Raw genomic sequence first — 14,823 nt, 5'->3', positions numbered from 1 at the left:
GTTTTCCTGCCTTTGCAACACGCTGCCCAGCATTGCTAAAACCATTCATAACTCGATTCTGAGCAATTCTACCACTTTCTTGAGAACTGGGGCCTCTCCAGAGATTTGGATTAAAACCAGGAACTTTGGCAAGCTCAGATCCTCAGAAAGAAAATATATTTACCTGTTTTGTGTGTGTGTGTGTGTGTGTGTGTGTGAGTGTGTGCGCACATGCACACACATAGACACACAACCCACATCAAAGCCATAAGTAGATGACTTTTGTTCTGTTGGGGAAAATCCTCCTTCCCTTCTCTTAAATTTTATCCCCATTGGAGATCACAGCTATTTATTTTAATTGTGTGGGCTTCCAACGTGAAGGCAAACTGGTTACACTGACTGGTTGCCCCAGTATAAATTTAGGTAATCAGCGTTCCAGTCACCTGGCTTTTGGTGTCACATGGAGAAATTGTCAGAGTTCTGAATTGTTGCCCTTGGTCTGGCAGCCATACTAAAATGGAGTCCACGATTTACATCGTCAGGAGTTGAGCCAAAGCAGGTGGTAGTGAAATCAGGATGCCCAGGTCAGTGGACTTAACAGAAACAGCAAAGAAATCCTGTTGGTGCACGTTCCTGGCACCTGACCTAATCACGCTCGTGGGATAGCCCTAACTATTCTACCCAAGGCTGCAGGTTCAGAACTGTCAGAAGATGATATGGAATTTCACCACGTGAATCAAAGAGAAGAAAGCATATAAGGCGAATGTTTGATTGCAGTAATTTCTAGGGCATTGCTAACATATACTGAACCCATTCTGTTATTTTGAAATTTGTGTTGCATTTTCAGGCTTGGGTAGTAAACTTAACCTCAATAGCAAAGTGTTGTATGTCAAATAAAGTGAACCACAATGTAACAGTAAGCTATTTTCAATTTTGTAGTGAAAGACGGTGACAGTGGAACACTGTCTACTCTATCCAGGTTTATAGTTTCACACTATGAAGATGGTGAAATTGCTCCAGAGAAGATCACTGATGACTTCCTGAATAGCCAGTTGCCTTTTCACTCCTGTTCCCAGCTGTGTTAGGCTTGTTGGCAGCTCCCTCCATCCTTCCTGATACACTTCCTTCCCTTGGTTTTGAAATACTGTACTCTTCTGGCTTTCCTCCTAGGTCTGATGACAATTACTCTTTGGGCACACTCATCTCCTTCCTGGACCTTCCCTTTTCACAAAGGTTCATCCTTAGGCAACCTTGCTTCTTACTTTTTTATTCCAACAAACTTCTCTGAGCACTCTGACCATCTCTTGTGCAATGAAATAACACCTACTAGATTCCGGTGGCTAGCAATTCTGTATTTAATGCTGGTTGAACATAATTTTAACCTGCATTCCTCCAGATAAGTAATCTCACAATTTATTTCTGTGTTGGTGTGCCTCCTTTCCTTCCTTCACATGGTAATACTTGACCTGTCGGGTAAGTATTCTGACCACATTAAATTGGGTTGCTTAACAACAACAACAACAACAACAACAACAAAACAAATTAAGGCCTCCCTATCATAAGGTGTACAGGGACTTAAAGAAAACACCTTGGAAATTTATAAACAACCTCCTTCCCTCCCTCTCTGTCTCTCTCTCTAAAATTTATTCACATCACCCATAACCACTGTGTCTTACCCAGTCTCTACCTGGGAACACAGCTGCTTTTTTTAGAGTCCTAGCATAAGCAGTGACTTTCACCCCTTACAACTTATATTATCTCTGCTCTCACTTGCTTCTATAGCTTCATCCTCCACAAAGGCAGGTCTTCATGCATCACAGTCATGAAGTCTTAAAATGAGGCAGGAACACTTTCTAAGATCTGCCATAACCTCTCTCCTGATGCCCTTTGTAAGCTGTGCAGTTTGTTTGAGAGTACCTTCTGGGAAGCTGCAGGTTCAGCAATAGCCCCACCCTATCTGGCTGAGTCTCCATCTCATACGCTGTTAAAATCCTCCCCAATTTTGTGTGAAAATACACAAAAATATTCCTTTTATTGATACTTATTAAGTTTTTACATTCCTATTTAATTTTTCTGACAAGATACATAGAGAGCACATCATCAATTACTCAAGAGCATCTTAGCACCAGTGCACATGCCCGAAATCTTGTGGGACAATGCAGTGAGGGCCACGTGTTTCTCTGTGAATGCAGGTGTCGCAGTATGGGAGAGACCCCCTAAATTTATGGATATCAGAACTTAGGTAAAGCAGCCGGCATATCTGACAGAAAGAGGGACAGAAACAGAGACCTTTGCTCCAAGGGGTCAACACATCCTCTCCAGACGGAGAGAAGGGTTTAGGTGTATTATTCTCAGACTGTAAGTTGGAACATAAACAAAGGGATGTGGAAAAGGTATGTTTCCAGATCTTCCTGAAGCAATGCACTAGTCTGAAAACCATGGTATGTTTGCTATTCAGTCATCCTTTAACCCAGATGCCAGTGCTCTTTGCTCAGAAAGCCCAGACTGTGCAGAAATGGGAAAAGATGTATGGCCCAACAATAGTCACCATCTCATTTCTCTTCTAAAAAATCTGATGCCAGCTGCCTATGGGATATCTACAGTCTGAGGCCCCAAAGGCTTCTCAATGTGACCACATGTAAAATGGAACATATCACTTGCACACACACACTCTCTCTCTCTCTCTCTCTCTCTCTCTCTCTCTCTCACACACACACACACACACACACACACAACCTCTTGATCCATCTGAAATCCTTTTACTCAGTGATACCACTATTCTTCTGGGTGCCCAGGCCAGAAACCTGGGGGTAATTAGAGTCTTTCCTCTTCTTCACTCAACACACAGTCACTGAGTTCTGCCAACTTTTCTTCCTAAACAACTTTCTCAATCCAACTCAAACATGAATACCAACCAGATGGTCAGTCACATTAATGGTTTTGTTTTTAATTTTGTGTGTGTGATAATGGTAGTATGTGTACTTTCCTTGATAATAATTCACATACTTGGGAAACATGCTTAAGTATTTATACATAAAATATTATATAAATTTCAAAATAATCCAGTCGAGGAGGTGAATGGGTGAGAGTATCATGAAACAAAGTTGCCCATGACTTTATAAGAACTGCAACTGGACAATAGGTTCATGGGGAGTATTTGTACTATTTTCCTGCTTTGTAAGTATTTGAAATTCTCCATCATAATTATTTTATGAATCATTGTTCCTCACTGGCTACTGAATTACATTCAGAAGTTTTTAAACACATTACTAATCATCTCTTGCCTCTTCCTCCTGACCCATCTTCTCCTAATCTTCTACATTTGCAAAAAGTCAGTCAAGTATGACTGCTCATATTCCCTGTCTTTGTATGTGTGTAGCCTAGCAAGCATAATGCCCGTCCTACTTTAACTACTCAGCTTTGTCCACTCCAAATTACACTTCTTTCATGAGTCCTCAGTGTGTGGACAAATATGGTGTAGGATTTGTTCCTTCTCTGAATTTCCAGAAAATATCTGGTACCACTTAGACTACTCGTGAAATTCTTTCCCGTCATCTAGCTGGTGCTTCTGTACTATTATTTTCCCTTCACTTCTCCAGACCACACCCTTCCTTACTACCACAATAGCATCAATTTCAAAATTCTTAAAATAAAGCAAATGAAACTATGTTTTACCTACCTTTTCTTTATCTATATTGATCCTTGTACATGGAAGAACTCAATAAATGTTTGCTCAATTGACTTGTCTATAACAATTCAGATGAGTCAAATAACCAATTGCATACTTAGTAAGACTAGCTAAATATATAATTTTTGAGAATTTTTTTGAAAATCAGCATTTTAAAGGTGTATATTACATAATGAACTTGTGGTTGGTGACTTTTTTCTCTCAAATATAATGTAGATAAAAATTTTGTAGTTAACTTATAGGATATGTTTGTTTATTCATTTAGTCAACAAAATACATTGAATACCTACCATATGCTAGGCATTGTTTTAAGTTCCAGAATCCCAGTAGAGAGCAAGACAGATAACATTCCCTGCACTCGTTGGGTCTAGTCTCGTGGTGTAGAAAGACCAGTAGATATATAATTTAATGTTAATCATAAATAGCATGTAGAAAAATGAAGAATACAGGGAATACACGGTAATTAGGGCTGCTATGTAAAATAGAGTGGTAAAGAAGTCTCTTCTTAGCTGAGAAAGAAGGAGGGAACTAGTCATATCAATGTCCTAGAATGAAAGGATATTTTTGGCAGAGAGAACAGCAAGTACCTTGAACACCAAGAAACCTTGAAGCAAGAAAATGCTTGGCATACTTGAACACAAAAAGGTTAATGAGGCTGAAATGTTCTAGACTCAATAGAGACTAAGAAAAGATAAGATTAGAAGGTAGACAACATACAACCAAGTAATTTAGAACTTTGTAGGCCATGGTAAAGATGATGGGTTTGATGAAGATGCATTAGACGATTTTGAACAGAGGAGAAATGCGATCTGCTTTATGTTGTGAAAAAATCTTTTCGGCTCTTGTGTGGAGAATTGACTAGGTGAGAAGCAAGACTGGAAGCAGGAAGTTCATTAGGTAGCCATTGCAATAATCCAGATAAGATGCAATCATAGATTAGCTCAAAGCTATAACAAGGGAGGTAATGAGAAGGGGTCCAATTCTGGACATGTCCTGGAAGTAGAGTCCACATGATTGTCTAACAACTTGCATACTGGAGACTAAAAAAAAAAAAAAAAAGGTCAAGGATACCTCTAAGGTTGTCAACCTGAATAACAATTAATTGATATGTCATTTACTGAAATGGGGAAAACCATTAAGAGAGAAGGATAAAGGGGTGCAGTTCACAATTTGGCTGGGGTTACATTAAGTTTGAGATGTTCATGGGACATCCACATGCCAAGAAAGCAGTTGGATTTGTGACTCTCTTTTCCAAGTTGAGGTCAGGGCTGGAAATAAAAGTTTTGGAGTCATCATTGTATAGAAGGTATTTACAGTCATGTGAGCAAATAGGAGTATAGATAGAGAAGGAAATACATGTCACAACGAAGCTAGAGCACTCCAGTATTAAGAGGTCAGTCAGAGAAAGATTCAGTAAAGGAGACTGAGAAGCAGTGGACAAGAAGGTAGAAGAAAAACCATCAGAGTTCAGGTTACAGAAGCCAAATGAAGATAGAGTTTTAAGATGAAGGGAGTGATTCAATTGTATTGAGATGAGAACTGTGAATTACGTACTCAATCTGAGCATGTTGAAATCACTGGGCTTCAGGTATGATGATTTTAAAAAGTCAGTAAGTAAGAACTGCAAGACTGATCAACAGTATCCAAATGATGGAAAGAGACCAAGTGCCCATAGACTGATGAATGGATACAGAAGATGTGGTATATATGCAATGGGATATTACTCAGCCATAGAAAAAAGAAATGAAATCTTGCCATTTGCAACAATGTGGATGAAACTAGAGCGTATTATGTTAAGTGAAATAAGTCAGAGAAACACAAATACCATATGATTTCACTCTTATGTGGAATTTAAGAAACAAAACAGATGAACATAGGAGAAGGGAAAAAAAGAGGGAGGCAAACCATAAGAGACTCTTAACTGTAGAGAACAAACAGACTTGCTGGAGGGAAGGTGGGTGGGGGGACGGGCTAGATGGGTGATGGGCATTAAGGAGGACTCTTGTTGCGATGAGCACTGGGTGTTATAGGTAGGTGATGAATCACTAAATTCTACTCCGGAAACTAATACTGCACTATATGTTAACTGTCTACAATTTAAATAAAAACTTGAAGCACTAAAAATAAAGAATCGCAAGACTGTTATTTCTGGGGTTTATAAATTTCTTTTTTTTTTTCCTCTACATAGACAGCTGATTCATTTCTGAAAGTGTTTCAAATTTTCTATATTGCAGAACATAAAAGACAGCCTGCAACAAATCTCAGGTCGGATTGACATCATTCACAATAAGAAGACAGCAGCCTTGCACAGTGCCACTCCTGCAGAAAGGGCAAAGCTGCAGGAAGCTCTCTCACGGCTAGATTTCCAATGGGAAAGAGTGAACAAAATGTACAAGGACCGACAAGGGTAGGTAACACTTTTATTTTCCTGAATTATAAACTTATTTTCAGGGAACTCTAGAGTTCTTTCCAGTGTTTTCCATGGAAAGGTAGGGAGGACGAGAAGGGAGAAGTATTACTATCATTGGAAAAAGGTAAGTGGAGTGAGAACAAATACTGATGAACAGACTAATGAGCTTCATTCTAGCACTTATTCTCTACTGGGGTTAACCTTATGTCGGAGCACTATTTCCTTTGAAAATTTCACGCAATGTTAGAAATAGGTTTTGTTGGTTAATTGAAGTGGTTTAAAAAAACGTGCACTCAAAAATGTGTATCTTTGGCCCAATCTGTGTCCTATATAGTTACAACATATTGATATTTAGATTTATATGTTTGAAATGTAAGCTATCAGCGAAAAGTTGATTTTCATTTATTGCTTCTATTTTGAAGGTGGTCCTAACATGTTGAAGTCCCCCTAATCTTTTTGCTATGGTGAATTTGTGAAGTTGATTTAAAATGTTTTCAGTGTTTACCTTAATTAACATATCTAGCTTTTGACCAAATTTTCAAAAATTCATATGCATTCTTTAGCCTCACACCACAAGAAGGTAATATATTGTTTTCTTTTCAAATTTTAGGTTAAAAGTTATGGAGTCCTAATGATTTAAATTTAAAACAGTTTTAAAGATTCATAGTGTCAGTACAGTCTTCTTTATTCTAAGAGAAAATAGAATCATGTTTAATAATTATCTCGAACCTCCCTAATGACTCTCTTACCTATCCATTTTGAAATATCCTTACTTCTATTTTAGTTCTTCTTTTACTACAGTGGGTTTCTAAACTGGTACTTATAGCAGAAATCTCACTTATTTCTAATAATCATTCCCATTTTATCCCCAGTTATTTTTCATCCAGAATTGTTTTTCTGACGTGTAAGAACTTCAGTACTGGAATCTCATTCTCCTTACTATAAAGTACAGACACTTAATTGGACATTTAAGGCCTTCACATGACCCTTGTTTTTTTGTTCAGCCTTCTTATCCATCCCTGCCTGTCCTACAACATCTCCAAATTCTGTTCTAGCAATATGAAATTGATTCGAAGATTCCCAAAAATTATGTGTCCCCTCTGGCCTTTGTCTCCTACAGGTCTCACCTATGAGTTGATTATAAAATCTAGGAACTTAAATATTCTTTAGACATTTAGTGTAATATCAAATCAACATTCCATTTATGGATTTGCAAATATTGCCAGACTTGGTGGCTGTCCCTGCAGAGTACCTGCTCTGAAGTGACCTACTCCTAGAACTTACAACATAGCAATCAGTTTGTTTACTTTTCTGCCTACTACACAAGCTCTTTATTTTTTTTATTTTTTTTTAACATTTATTCATTTTTGAGAGTTAGAGAGCGACAGAGAGAAAGCAGGAGAAAGAGGGAGAAGCAGAATCTGCAGCAGGCTCCAGGCTCCGAGCTGTCAGCACAGGGACCAATGAGGGGCTCGATCGAACCCACAAACCATGAGATCGTGACATGAGCCGAAATTGGAGTCTTAACCAACTGAGCCACCCAAGTGCCCCACCTTTTTTTTTCTTTTCGTACAAGCTCCTTTAAAGACAAGAGCCGTATTTTATTTTGTGCAATATTCTCAGGGCTAATATGGTACATTTGACTCTTGAGCAATTCAGGTTTGACCTGAAAGGGTCCACTTGTTGTTTTTTTGTATAGGTAATTTTTTGATAAATACAATATAGGAATATGAATGTACTTTCTCTTCCTTATGATTTTTTAAATAATATCTTCTTTTCTGTAGTCTTATTTTGTTATAAGAATACAGTGTATAATACATAAATAAAATACATGTTAATAGATTGTGCTTGTTATCAGTAAGGCTTTCTGACGACATTAGGCTGTTAGTGGTTAAGTTTTGGGGGAGTCAAAAGTTGTATGTGGATTTTTGATTGCCCAGGGCATCAGCACCCCTATGACCCACACCATTCAGTGGTCAACTATACTGAGTTTAAAGTGGATGTGTAGTGTGTCTGGATTCAAGCTTCCTCCCAGAAATCTGACACTATTTCTCCCTGGATCATCTAATAGTTTATCTCAAAATACTGGAGAACATTTGATCCCAGGGAATCCGAAGCCAGTCTTGGTAAAACAAAAGAAACTCAATGACCCTGCGTATACACTTGCAAAAGGCAAACTTAGCATGCCACCACAGTGCACCTTTTCTCGTTATCCCACTGTGAGTCATTATGAGCCTCTGCCAGCTACTGCAGTGAGGTCAATGCCATCCCTCTTTTTAGGGGTGTTCAATCGACTCTTGGGGTATTCCTGTCTCTGTTCTTTTCTCTCTGTTTTCTCCTAGCCATCCAGATCAGCAACACCACCCCCTACGAACCATGGAAGGTTCTTGAGTAGCCAGCGCCTACTGTGATTTGTAGGCACCGACCACTCTTGCACTAAGGCAGAGGTGAAACGTTTTGCTTTTTGAAGCTTCTCTCCCATATTACATATGTCATATTTGGCCATTGAGCTAGGTATTCCCTTCCCACAGGCTCATACAAAGGTTTCCCTTTCACTTTACCTCCAACCGTAGAGTTTCAAAGAAGCAGAAGCACTAATGCCAATCCACTAAGTGGGTAAACTGAAATCTCACCCGAAACCTAGGGTCTTTCCTATGTCTGGCAAAGGATAGAGTACCTCTAACCCTATTAGACTCATTCTTCTCTTATACCCAGTGGCTGGAATTAGTATCCTAATTTCTAACTTGCCATTTCTAGGAATTGGTCAGGAGCTCTTCACTTTCTTTTGACTTCTAGTCTAGTCTCAGGTAAAACTGTTTTAAGTCATTGCTTATGAGCACAGGCTCTAGAATCCAACCTGTTTTGGATTCCAGCCCCTGCTGCTGGCCAGCCATGGGCCCTTGAGCTAGTTCCTTTACTTGGTTTGATTTACAATTCCTCTCTCTATAAAATGGGATACATATATTTTCTAAGCCATAGAGTTCTTATGAGGATTAAGTGACACATTGCATGGAGAGTGCTTAGTGGGTTGCTTATACATGATAATGACTCAATTAAGCTTGACAGTTTTGATGATAAAAATGATGGCATTTTGGCTCTGGTAGTCTTTATGCCTTCTAATTCATTCTTATATTTTTCCCATTTTCCTGAGCACCACGTAGAGATTACTAAATTTAGTCCCTGCTTGAAGAAGTCTCCATTCCTGGAGAGAAATTGGACAAACAGGCAGTAAAATATAGGCTAATAAATATGAGCTATGCCAGATGACTAGAATAGCATCCCTGGGGAGTGGAATAGGGACATCTTACTCAGAATCTGGAATAAAGCAAGGTGTATGGACCATTCAAGGTTCTGAGTCACAACTAACAGAAAGTGACTTTGGTTACCTTAGAATTATCTAATTTATTGGAAGCATATCAGGCAGCTCATGGAATCGATGGAAGGACCTGAAATCTAGGTTTAAAACTCATCAAGGTAGACCAGGAGAGGCTTCCAGAAACACATCTAGCATCAAGTTACTAGATGAATGTGAATTCTAAACTGCTGGTATAGCCATGGTCCACTGGTGCACCAGAGGTACCACTGCCAATGGATATTGCTTGTGGCTATCCCTGCCAAAAAGTATCTTCTAAATTATTACTTCTTTTCATGTCATTAACTTTAGAATTAAGGTTTCTTACAGAATCATCTGATACAGCAGAGGATGGATTTTTTTTTTCTCTAAAGGGCCAATTAGCAAATATCTTAGTCTTTGCAGGCCCTATAATCTCTTTTACAACTACACAAGTCTGCTGTTGTTGGGTGCAAGGAATCACAGATGATACATAATAGGCATGGCTTGTTCCAATAAAACTTTATTTGCAAAGATAAGTGGCTGAGGGGTGCTGGGGGGCTTGGTCGCTTAAGCATCCGACTTTGACTCAAGTCATGATCTCACCTTTTCCTGAGTTTGAGCCCTGTTTCAGGCTCTGTGCACAGAGCCTGCTTGCGATTCTCTCTCTCTCTCTCTCTCTCTCTCTCTCTCTCTCTGTCCCTCTCTCTGCTCACACTCTCTCTGTCTCTCTCAAAATAAATAAATAATTTAAAAACATTAAAATGACAACGAAGGTAGTTGCTTGACCAGATTTTCCTGGTAGGCTTTAAATTGCTAACTCCTGTTGTAAAGCAAGCTTAGGTCATATAAGTAGGCTCTAACTGCCACGGGTAAGGGAAAATAAATAGCTGGAGTTTGGATTCCATTGTAGTGTTAGGTCATGTCTCCCACCAAGGCTCATACAAGGGTAGATTATTGAATCTTTGGAGAGATCAAAAACTATACATGCATAAACACATTTCCCGTACAGCATTCATGTTGGGTCTCAACAAAAATGTCCTGAATCTTTTAATAAGCTAACCCTTGAGCCAGTAAGAAGGGCTATATTGGTATATTGTATGATAGTGTATTAGTCAACTATTACCCTAATATAGTGGTATCAAGCACCCCAAAACTCAGTGACTTAAAACAAGCATTTATTCTCATGGCCATGTATAGTTTAAGTTGCCTGTGGTTTGGCTGAACTAGGCTGGGCCGAGCTGGGCAGCTGTTTCAAGCCGTGGGTTAGCTGAGGTAGGCTCCCGGATATGTGTTGGTTTAAGGTCAGCTACCTTTTTCTGGACCCAAAATGAAGGGTGGGATGCTTTTCTCCTGACAGATCACCAGAGCATGGACCAAATTTAACCTCCCTTGTAGGCTTATGCTGATGTTATGGAGCACTTGTGGCCTGTGTTGTCATTAAGTCCAGTCACATTCCTTTGGCCAAAGCGAGCCTGACATCAATAGAGTGGCAAAGTTGTCTCTTCCTACAGTGGAAGGGGAAGAGGAGTGAACATTTGCTAGACGATAATCCAAACTATTGTTGATAGTTAATAATTAATAATAAAGAGATTTTTACAGCTAGAAACGCCCTTAGTGATTCTGTCCTGCTTCATTGTTTTACCGGGAGACTAAATTACAAAGATGTTAAATGGCTTGCCCAAACACATTAAATAGCACATCTGCATATTTCCATTTCACCAGAATGTTTAGCTCTAATAGATTTGCATAGTTTACACTCACAATAAGTTACAAATATGGGAAAATGCATTAGACTCTTTGCATTCCTTAGGCAAAGGTTTTGAGACCATCATTAATCACCAAATTCATGAATGCTATAATGGCAAAACTCAACTTTATTAAATGTCCTAAAGTAAAACAGACATTACTTTTTAGGTGACGGCAAGTAGAGAATTAAAAGCCAGAGTGATTTGTGACTGCTCACTCATTATCTAAGAGAGCTGCTTTCATACCTTCTCTTCCGGCAAATAGAATTTCATCATGTGTCTCAATAAAGTTTCACATCTCCAAAATACTGAAAGTGACTTTTTTTTTTCCTGTGGAAACACAAATACTAAACACAATAAATATTTACCTCATGAATCTCATGTATCTGTATACCTATCCATGTATATGGATATATATATATATATATATATATATAAAATAAGCATTTAACTTTATGGGAAATTAATATTGCTGCTAAATTCTGTTTTCATCTAATTCTTGGTGGATACTCACTACTTATGAAATATATCTACAGGAAACATGTGAAAAGAAAGAAATAATTCACCTAAGATCCACCTTGTATTAGAGAAATACATTCCTTTCTTTCTTCCAACAAATACTTAAGGAGTGCCAGGTACTCTGTTGTCTTTACTTTCTTTCTGCTACCATGTTTAATATCCCTCAAACCATTAATGAATTTGCCCCATTTTCAGGAAATTACTCCCCAAACCTAAGAGGATAGCACAGTTCAAATGAGATAATAAAAATGAAAGCAGTTTCTAGACTACAAATTGCTGTACAGCCATAAGATGGCATTATTGTGTAGCAACACAGTTCTCATCTGACATCAAGTAAGTGGCTTTTTAAAATCGGTATTTCTCCATGGAATCCCATTTAGTCAGATACTTTGGGATGGCTCACCCATACATGTAAGTAGTTAAATTCAAGGTGATTCTGAGCTTTAGATCTGATGTAAAGAGGACATGAGAGTAAAGTAGTGATTCTTATAATACTGAATTTTTAGAGCAAAAAAAAAGTGTAAAAAATTGGGGACAGCAGAGTGAGGACATTTGAAAAATCAAATTCTATTATCAGTGATATTTCATAAAGTAAGTAATGAAAAATAATGCTGCAGAAAAGAATCCAGAGGCAAAAGAATACATATTGTATGAGTCCATTTTTGTAAAACTCAAAAATGGGCATTTGGAGGTTAAAGGTCAAATACGGTGTCCTTTGTTGAAGAGTAGTAATTAACAAGGGCAGGAGCAGATTTTGGAGTCCTGAGTGATGGTTCATCTCTTTATCTGGATGTTGTTTGTATTGATATGTTTTTATTAAGAAAGTTTATGAAACTATGAATTTGTGATTTGTACGCTTTTCTGCATGTATGCTATACTTGAATGAATTTTACACTTAAAATTTTAAAATAATCAATAAATACTTTCTTAAGTACAGGAAAGACCTAATCCCAAATTTTTTTTAAATGTGTAGCTTACAGAAATGCATATCACATGGTTATACTTTTGGCATTTCACCGTGGACCCCTGAACACTTTATAATTGACCAGTACCTCCTCCCAGATAATTATGTGGGCACTACTGTTCTAGAGAAAGTTTTTCCAAATTTACCACCATCATGCTGGGATCACAGTGCCACATGTCAACAGGATGCTGGGGGATGGACAGCAGGAAGCTGCTTCCCCAGGGATTTCTCCTTTGTTTAGCTCCTTTATTGCCAAGACCACAGTGTTGAAGCACTCACAGACTCTTGCTGCCATTTGTACTGCATGAAGGAAAGTGAGACAATGAAAGAAATGAAAGGGGAGAAAATAGGAATAGAAACGAAAGAAATCTGATTTGAAGAGAAAGTGCCTTAATCATCTCTGTATTCAGACTAGGGAATGAGCATGTAATTCTGCAAGCCCACTCCTTTTTTTTTTAACATTTATTTATTTTTGAGAGAGAGAAAGAGGGAGAGAGCATGAGTAGGGAAGGGGCAGAGAGCGAGGGGGAGACCCAGAATCCGAAGCAGGCTCCAAGCTCTGAGCTGTCAGCACAGATCCCCACGCAAGGCTTGAACCCGTGAACTGCAAGATCATGACCTGAGCCGAAGTCGGACCGACTGAGCTACCCGGGCACCTCAAGCCCACTCCTAACACAACTTTCTCAAAAGCTTTTGCTCTCTCACTTGTAATTTTTCCACCAAGAGATTCAGCAAATAGTTTTCTCTCATGTCAAGGTGAGGTAAATAACCCCTACACCACTTACAGACGGAAAGAATAATATACTAATCCTCATGTCATCACCATACAATTTTATCCTCTAAAGTGGAAGCTAGAGGGACAGATGCATAATCTGGGAGCTTTTCCAGAATTGTTTGTTCCTAAATGAGACATTCAGCTCTAGCAGCATTAGCAGCCTCTTCTATTTGTCACAGTGCCATATGTAGTTGGGAAGATACATGATAAGCACACACAGAATCCTGACAACTCAGGAAAGATTAACATTGCAGTCTTAGAATTGGTCTCCACCAAATGTGAAGATTTTCATGCAAGATGGAATCTTCATATCTGTCCTGTCTGCCTCCCCCACCCAGGTATATGTATATGTGCCAGTGCATTATTTGACTCTTAGTTTTTGAACTTGGGCGAATTAAGGGGAGATTAAAAAAAAAAACAGTTCTGAACATGGGAAAGTCTTTTTATATCTCATTCCAGAATCAATGTTGTACCAACCAGGGAAAGGATTCTCATGCATTCATTCATGGGACTGATATAGAAGATGTGTTAAATTGAAGAAATGAAACTTTCTTTTTGTATCCCACTTTCTTTTTTCACTGTTGAGACTATGACTTAAGGGGAAGGTTTCTGTTTTGGTTCTCCAAATCAAGATCTTTTTTAAAAAAATCCTTATTTATTAAGTCATTGATTTGATAGAATTCATTTTTAAAAGTTAGTTACCTATATAAAAAATATCACATCATTTATGTCCACGGATGTATCAGGAAATATAGACACATGGGCACATTCACCAGTTTACCCAAACACTTGAGAAGTATCTTAAAATAGTTTAAAGTTTATGGTTAACCTTCAAGTTTTCCCCAGTTAAGTATCCTATTCATTATCTGTTCGCCTACATTTGTCTGTATTAATTGTTCTGATTTATTTTATTGGTTCCTGGGCATCAGAAACCACATCAGTTTTGCTTGCTTCTATGATGCCCAGTACAGCACATGTGGTCAATAAATACCCTTTGATGATAATGATGGTGATGATGATGATGACGATGATGATGAAAGCTATAATCTGACAGTACTGACATTTCATACACGCCAAACATAAATCATCAAAACTTTCAGAAAGGCAAATTTCTTACTAACCTGCCATCTTCTGTGACCGCCCTTCACCACACTTCACCTCTACACTATCTGCTCTGCCCTATCTGCTTTCTGTTGCGTATTTCCGTTTTGGGTCTCCCCCCTCCTGCACATTACCTTCTATTTTATGCTCCTCTGTTCAAATGCTCATATTTCTGCCCAGGCTCTGTATAGTCTAGACTAATCCCTACCTATTATGAACATCTTTGGCTGGCCAGTTGTTGCACTTTGCACACCACTGAGAGGGCAATTGTGAGCCAAACAGAGGAGTTTTTGTTTCCACCCAGCAGC

At 38.5% G+C, this 14,823-nt stretch overlaps 1 protein-coding gene across 2 annotated transcripts in view; it reads left to right on the top strand.

The window, feature by feature from the left end:
- Window positions 1–14,823, top strand: part of DMD (dystrophin) — a 1,630,689-nt gene that overhangs the window by 485,489 nt on the left and 1,130,377 nt on the right. For both annotated transcript variants that reach the window (XM_047076051.1, XM_047076052.1), the window contains exon 38: window positions 5,902–6,074. In XM_047076051.1, the coding sequence (XP_046932007.1) occupies window positions 5,902–6,074 (173 nt within the window). The remainder of the gene's footprint in view (window positions 1–5,901; window positions 6,075–14,823) is intronic.

This window comes from Lynx rufus, unplaced genomic scaffold (assembly GCF_022079265.1).
Source record: "Lynx rufus isolate CCGP_SWC_20201006 ecotype Redwood Valley unplaced genomic scaffold, mLynRuf1.p SCAF_14, whole genome shotgun sequence".
Classification (NCBI taxonomy): domain Eukaryota; kingdom Metazoa; phylum Chordata; class Mammalia; order Carnivora; family Felidae; genus Lynx; species Lynx rufus.
Note: the sequence above shows the minus strand (reverse complement) of the source record. Positions and strands in the feature narration are given on the sequence as shown.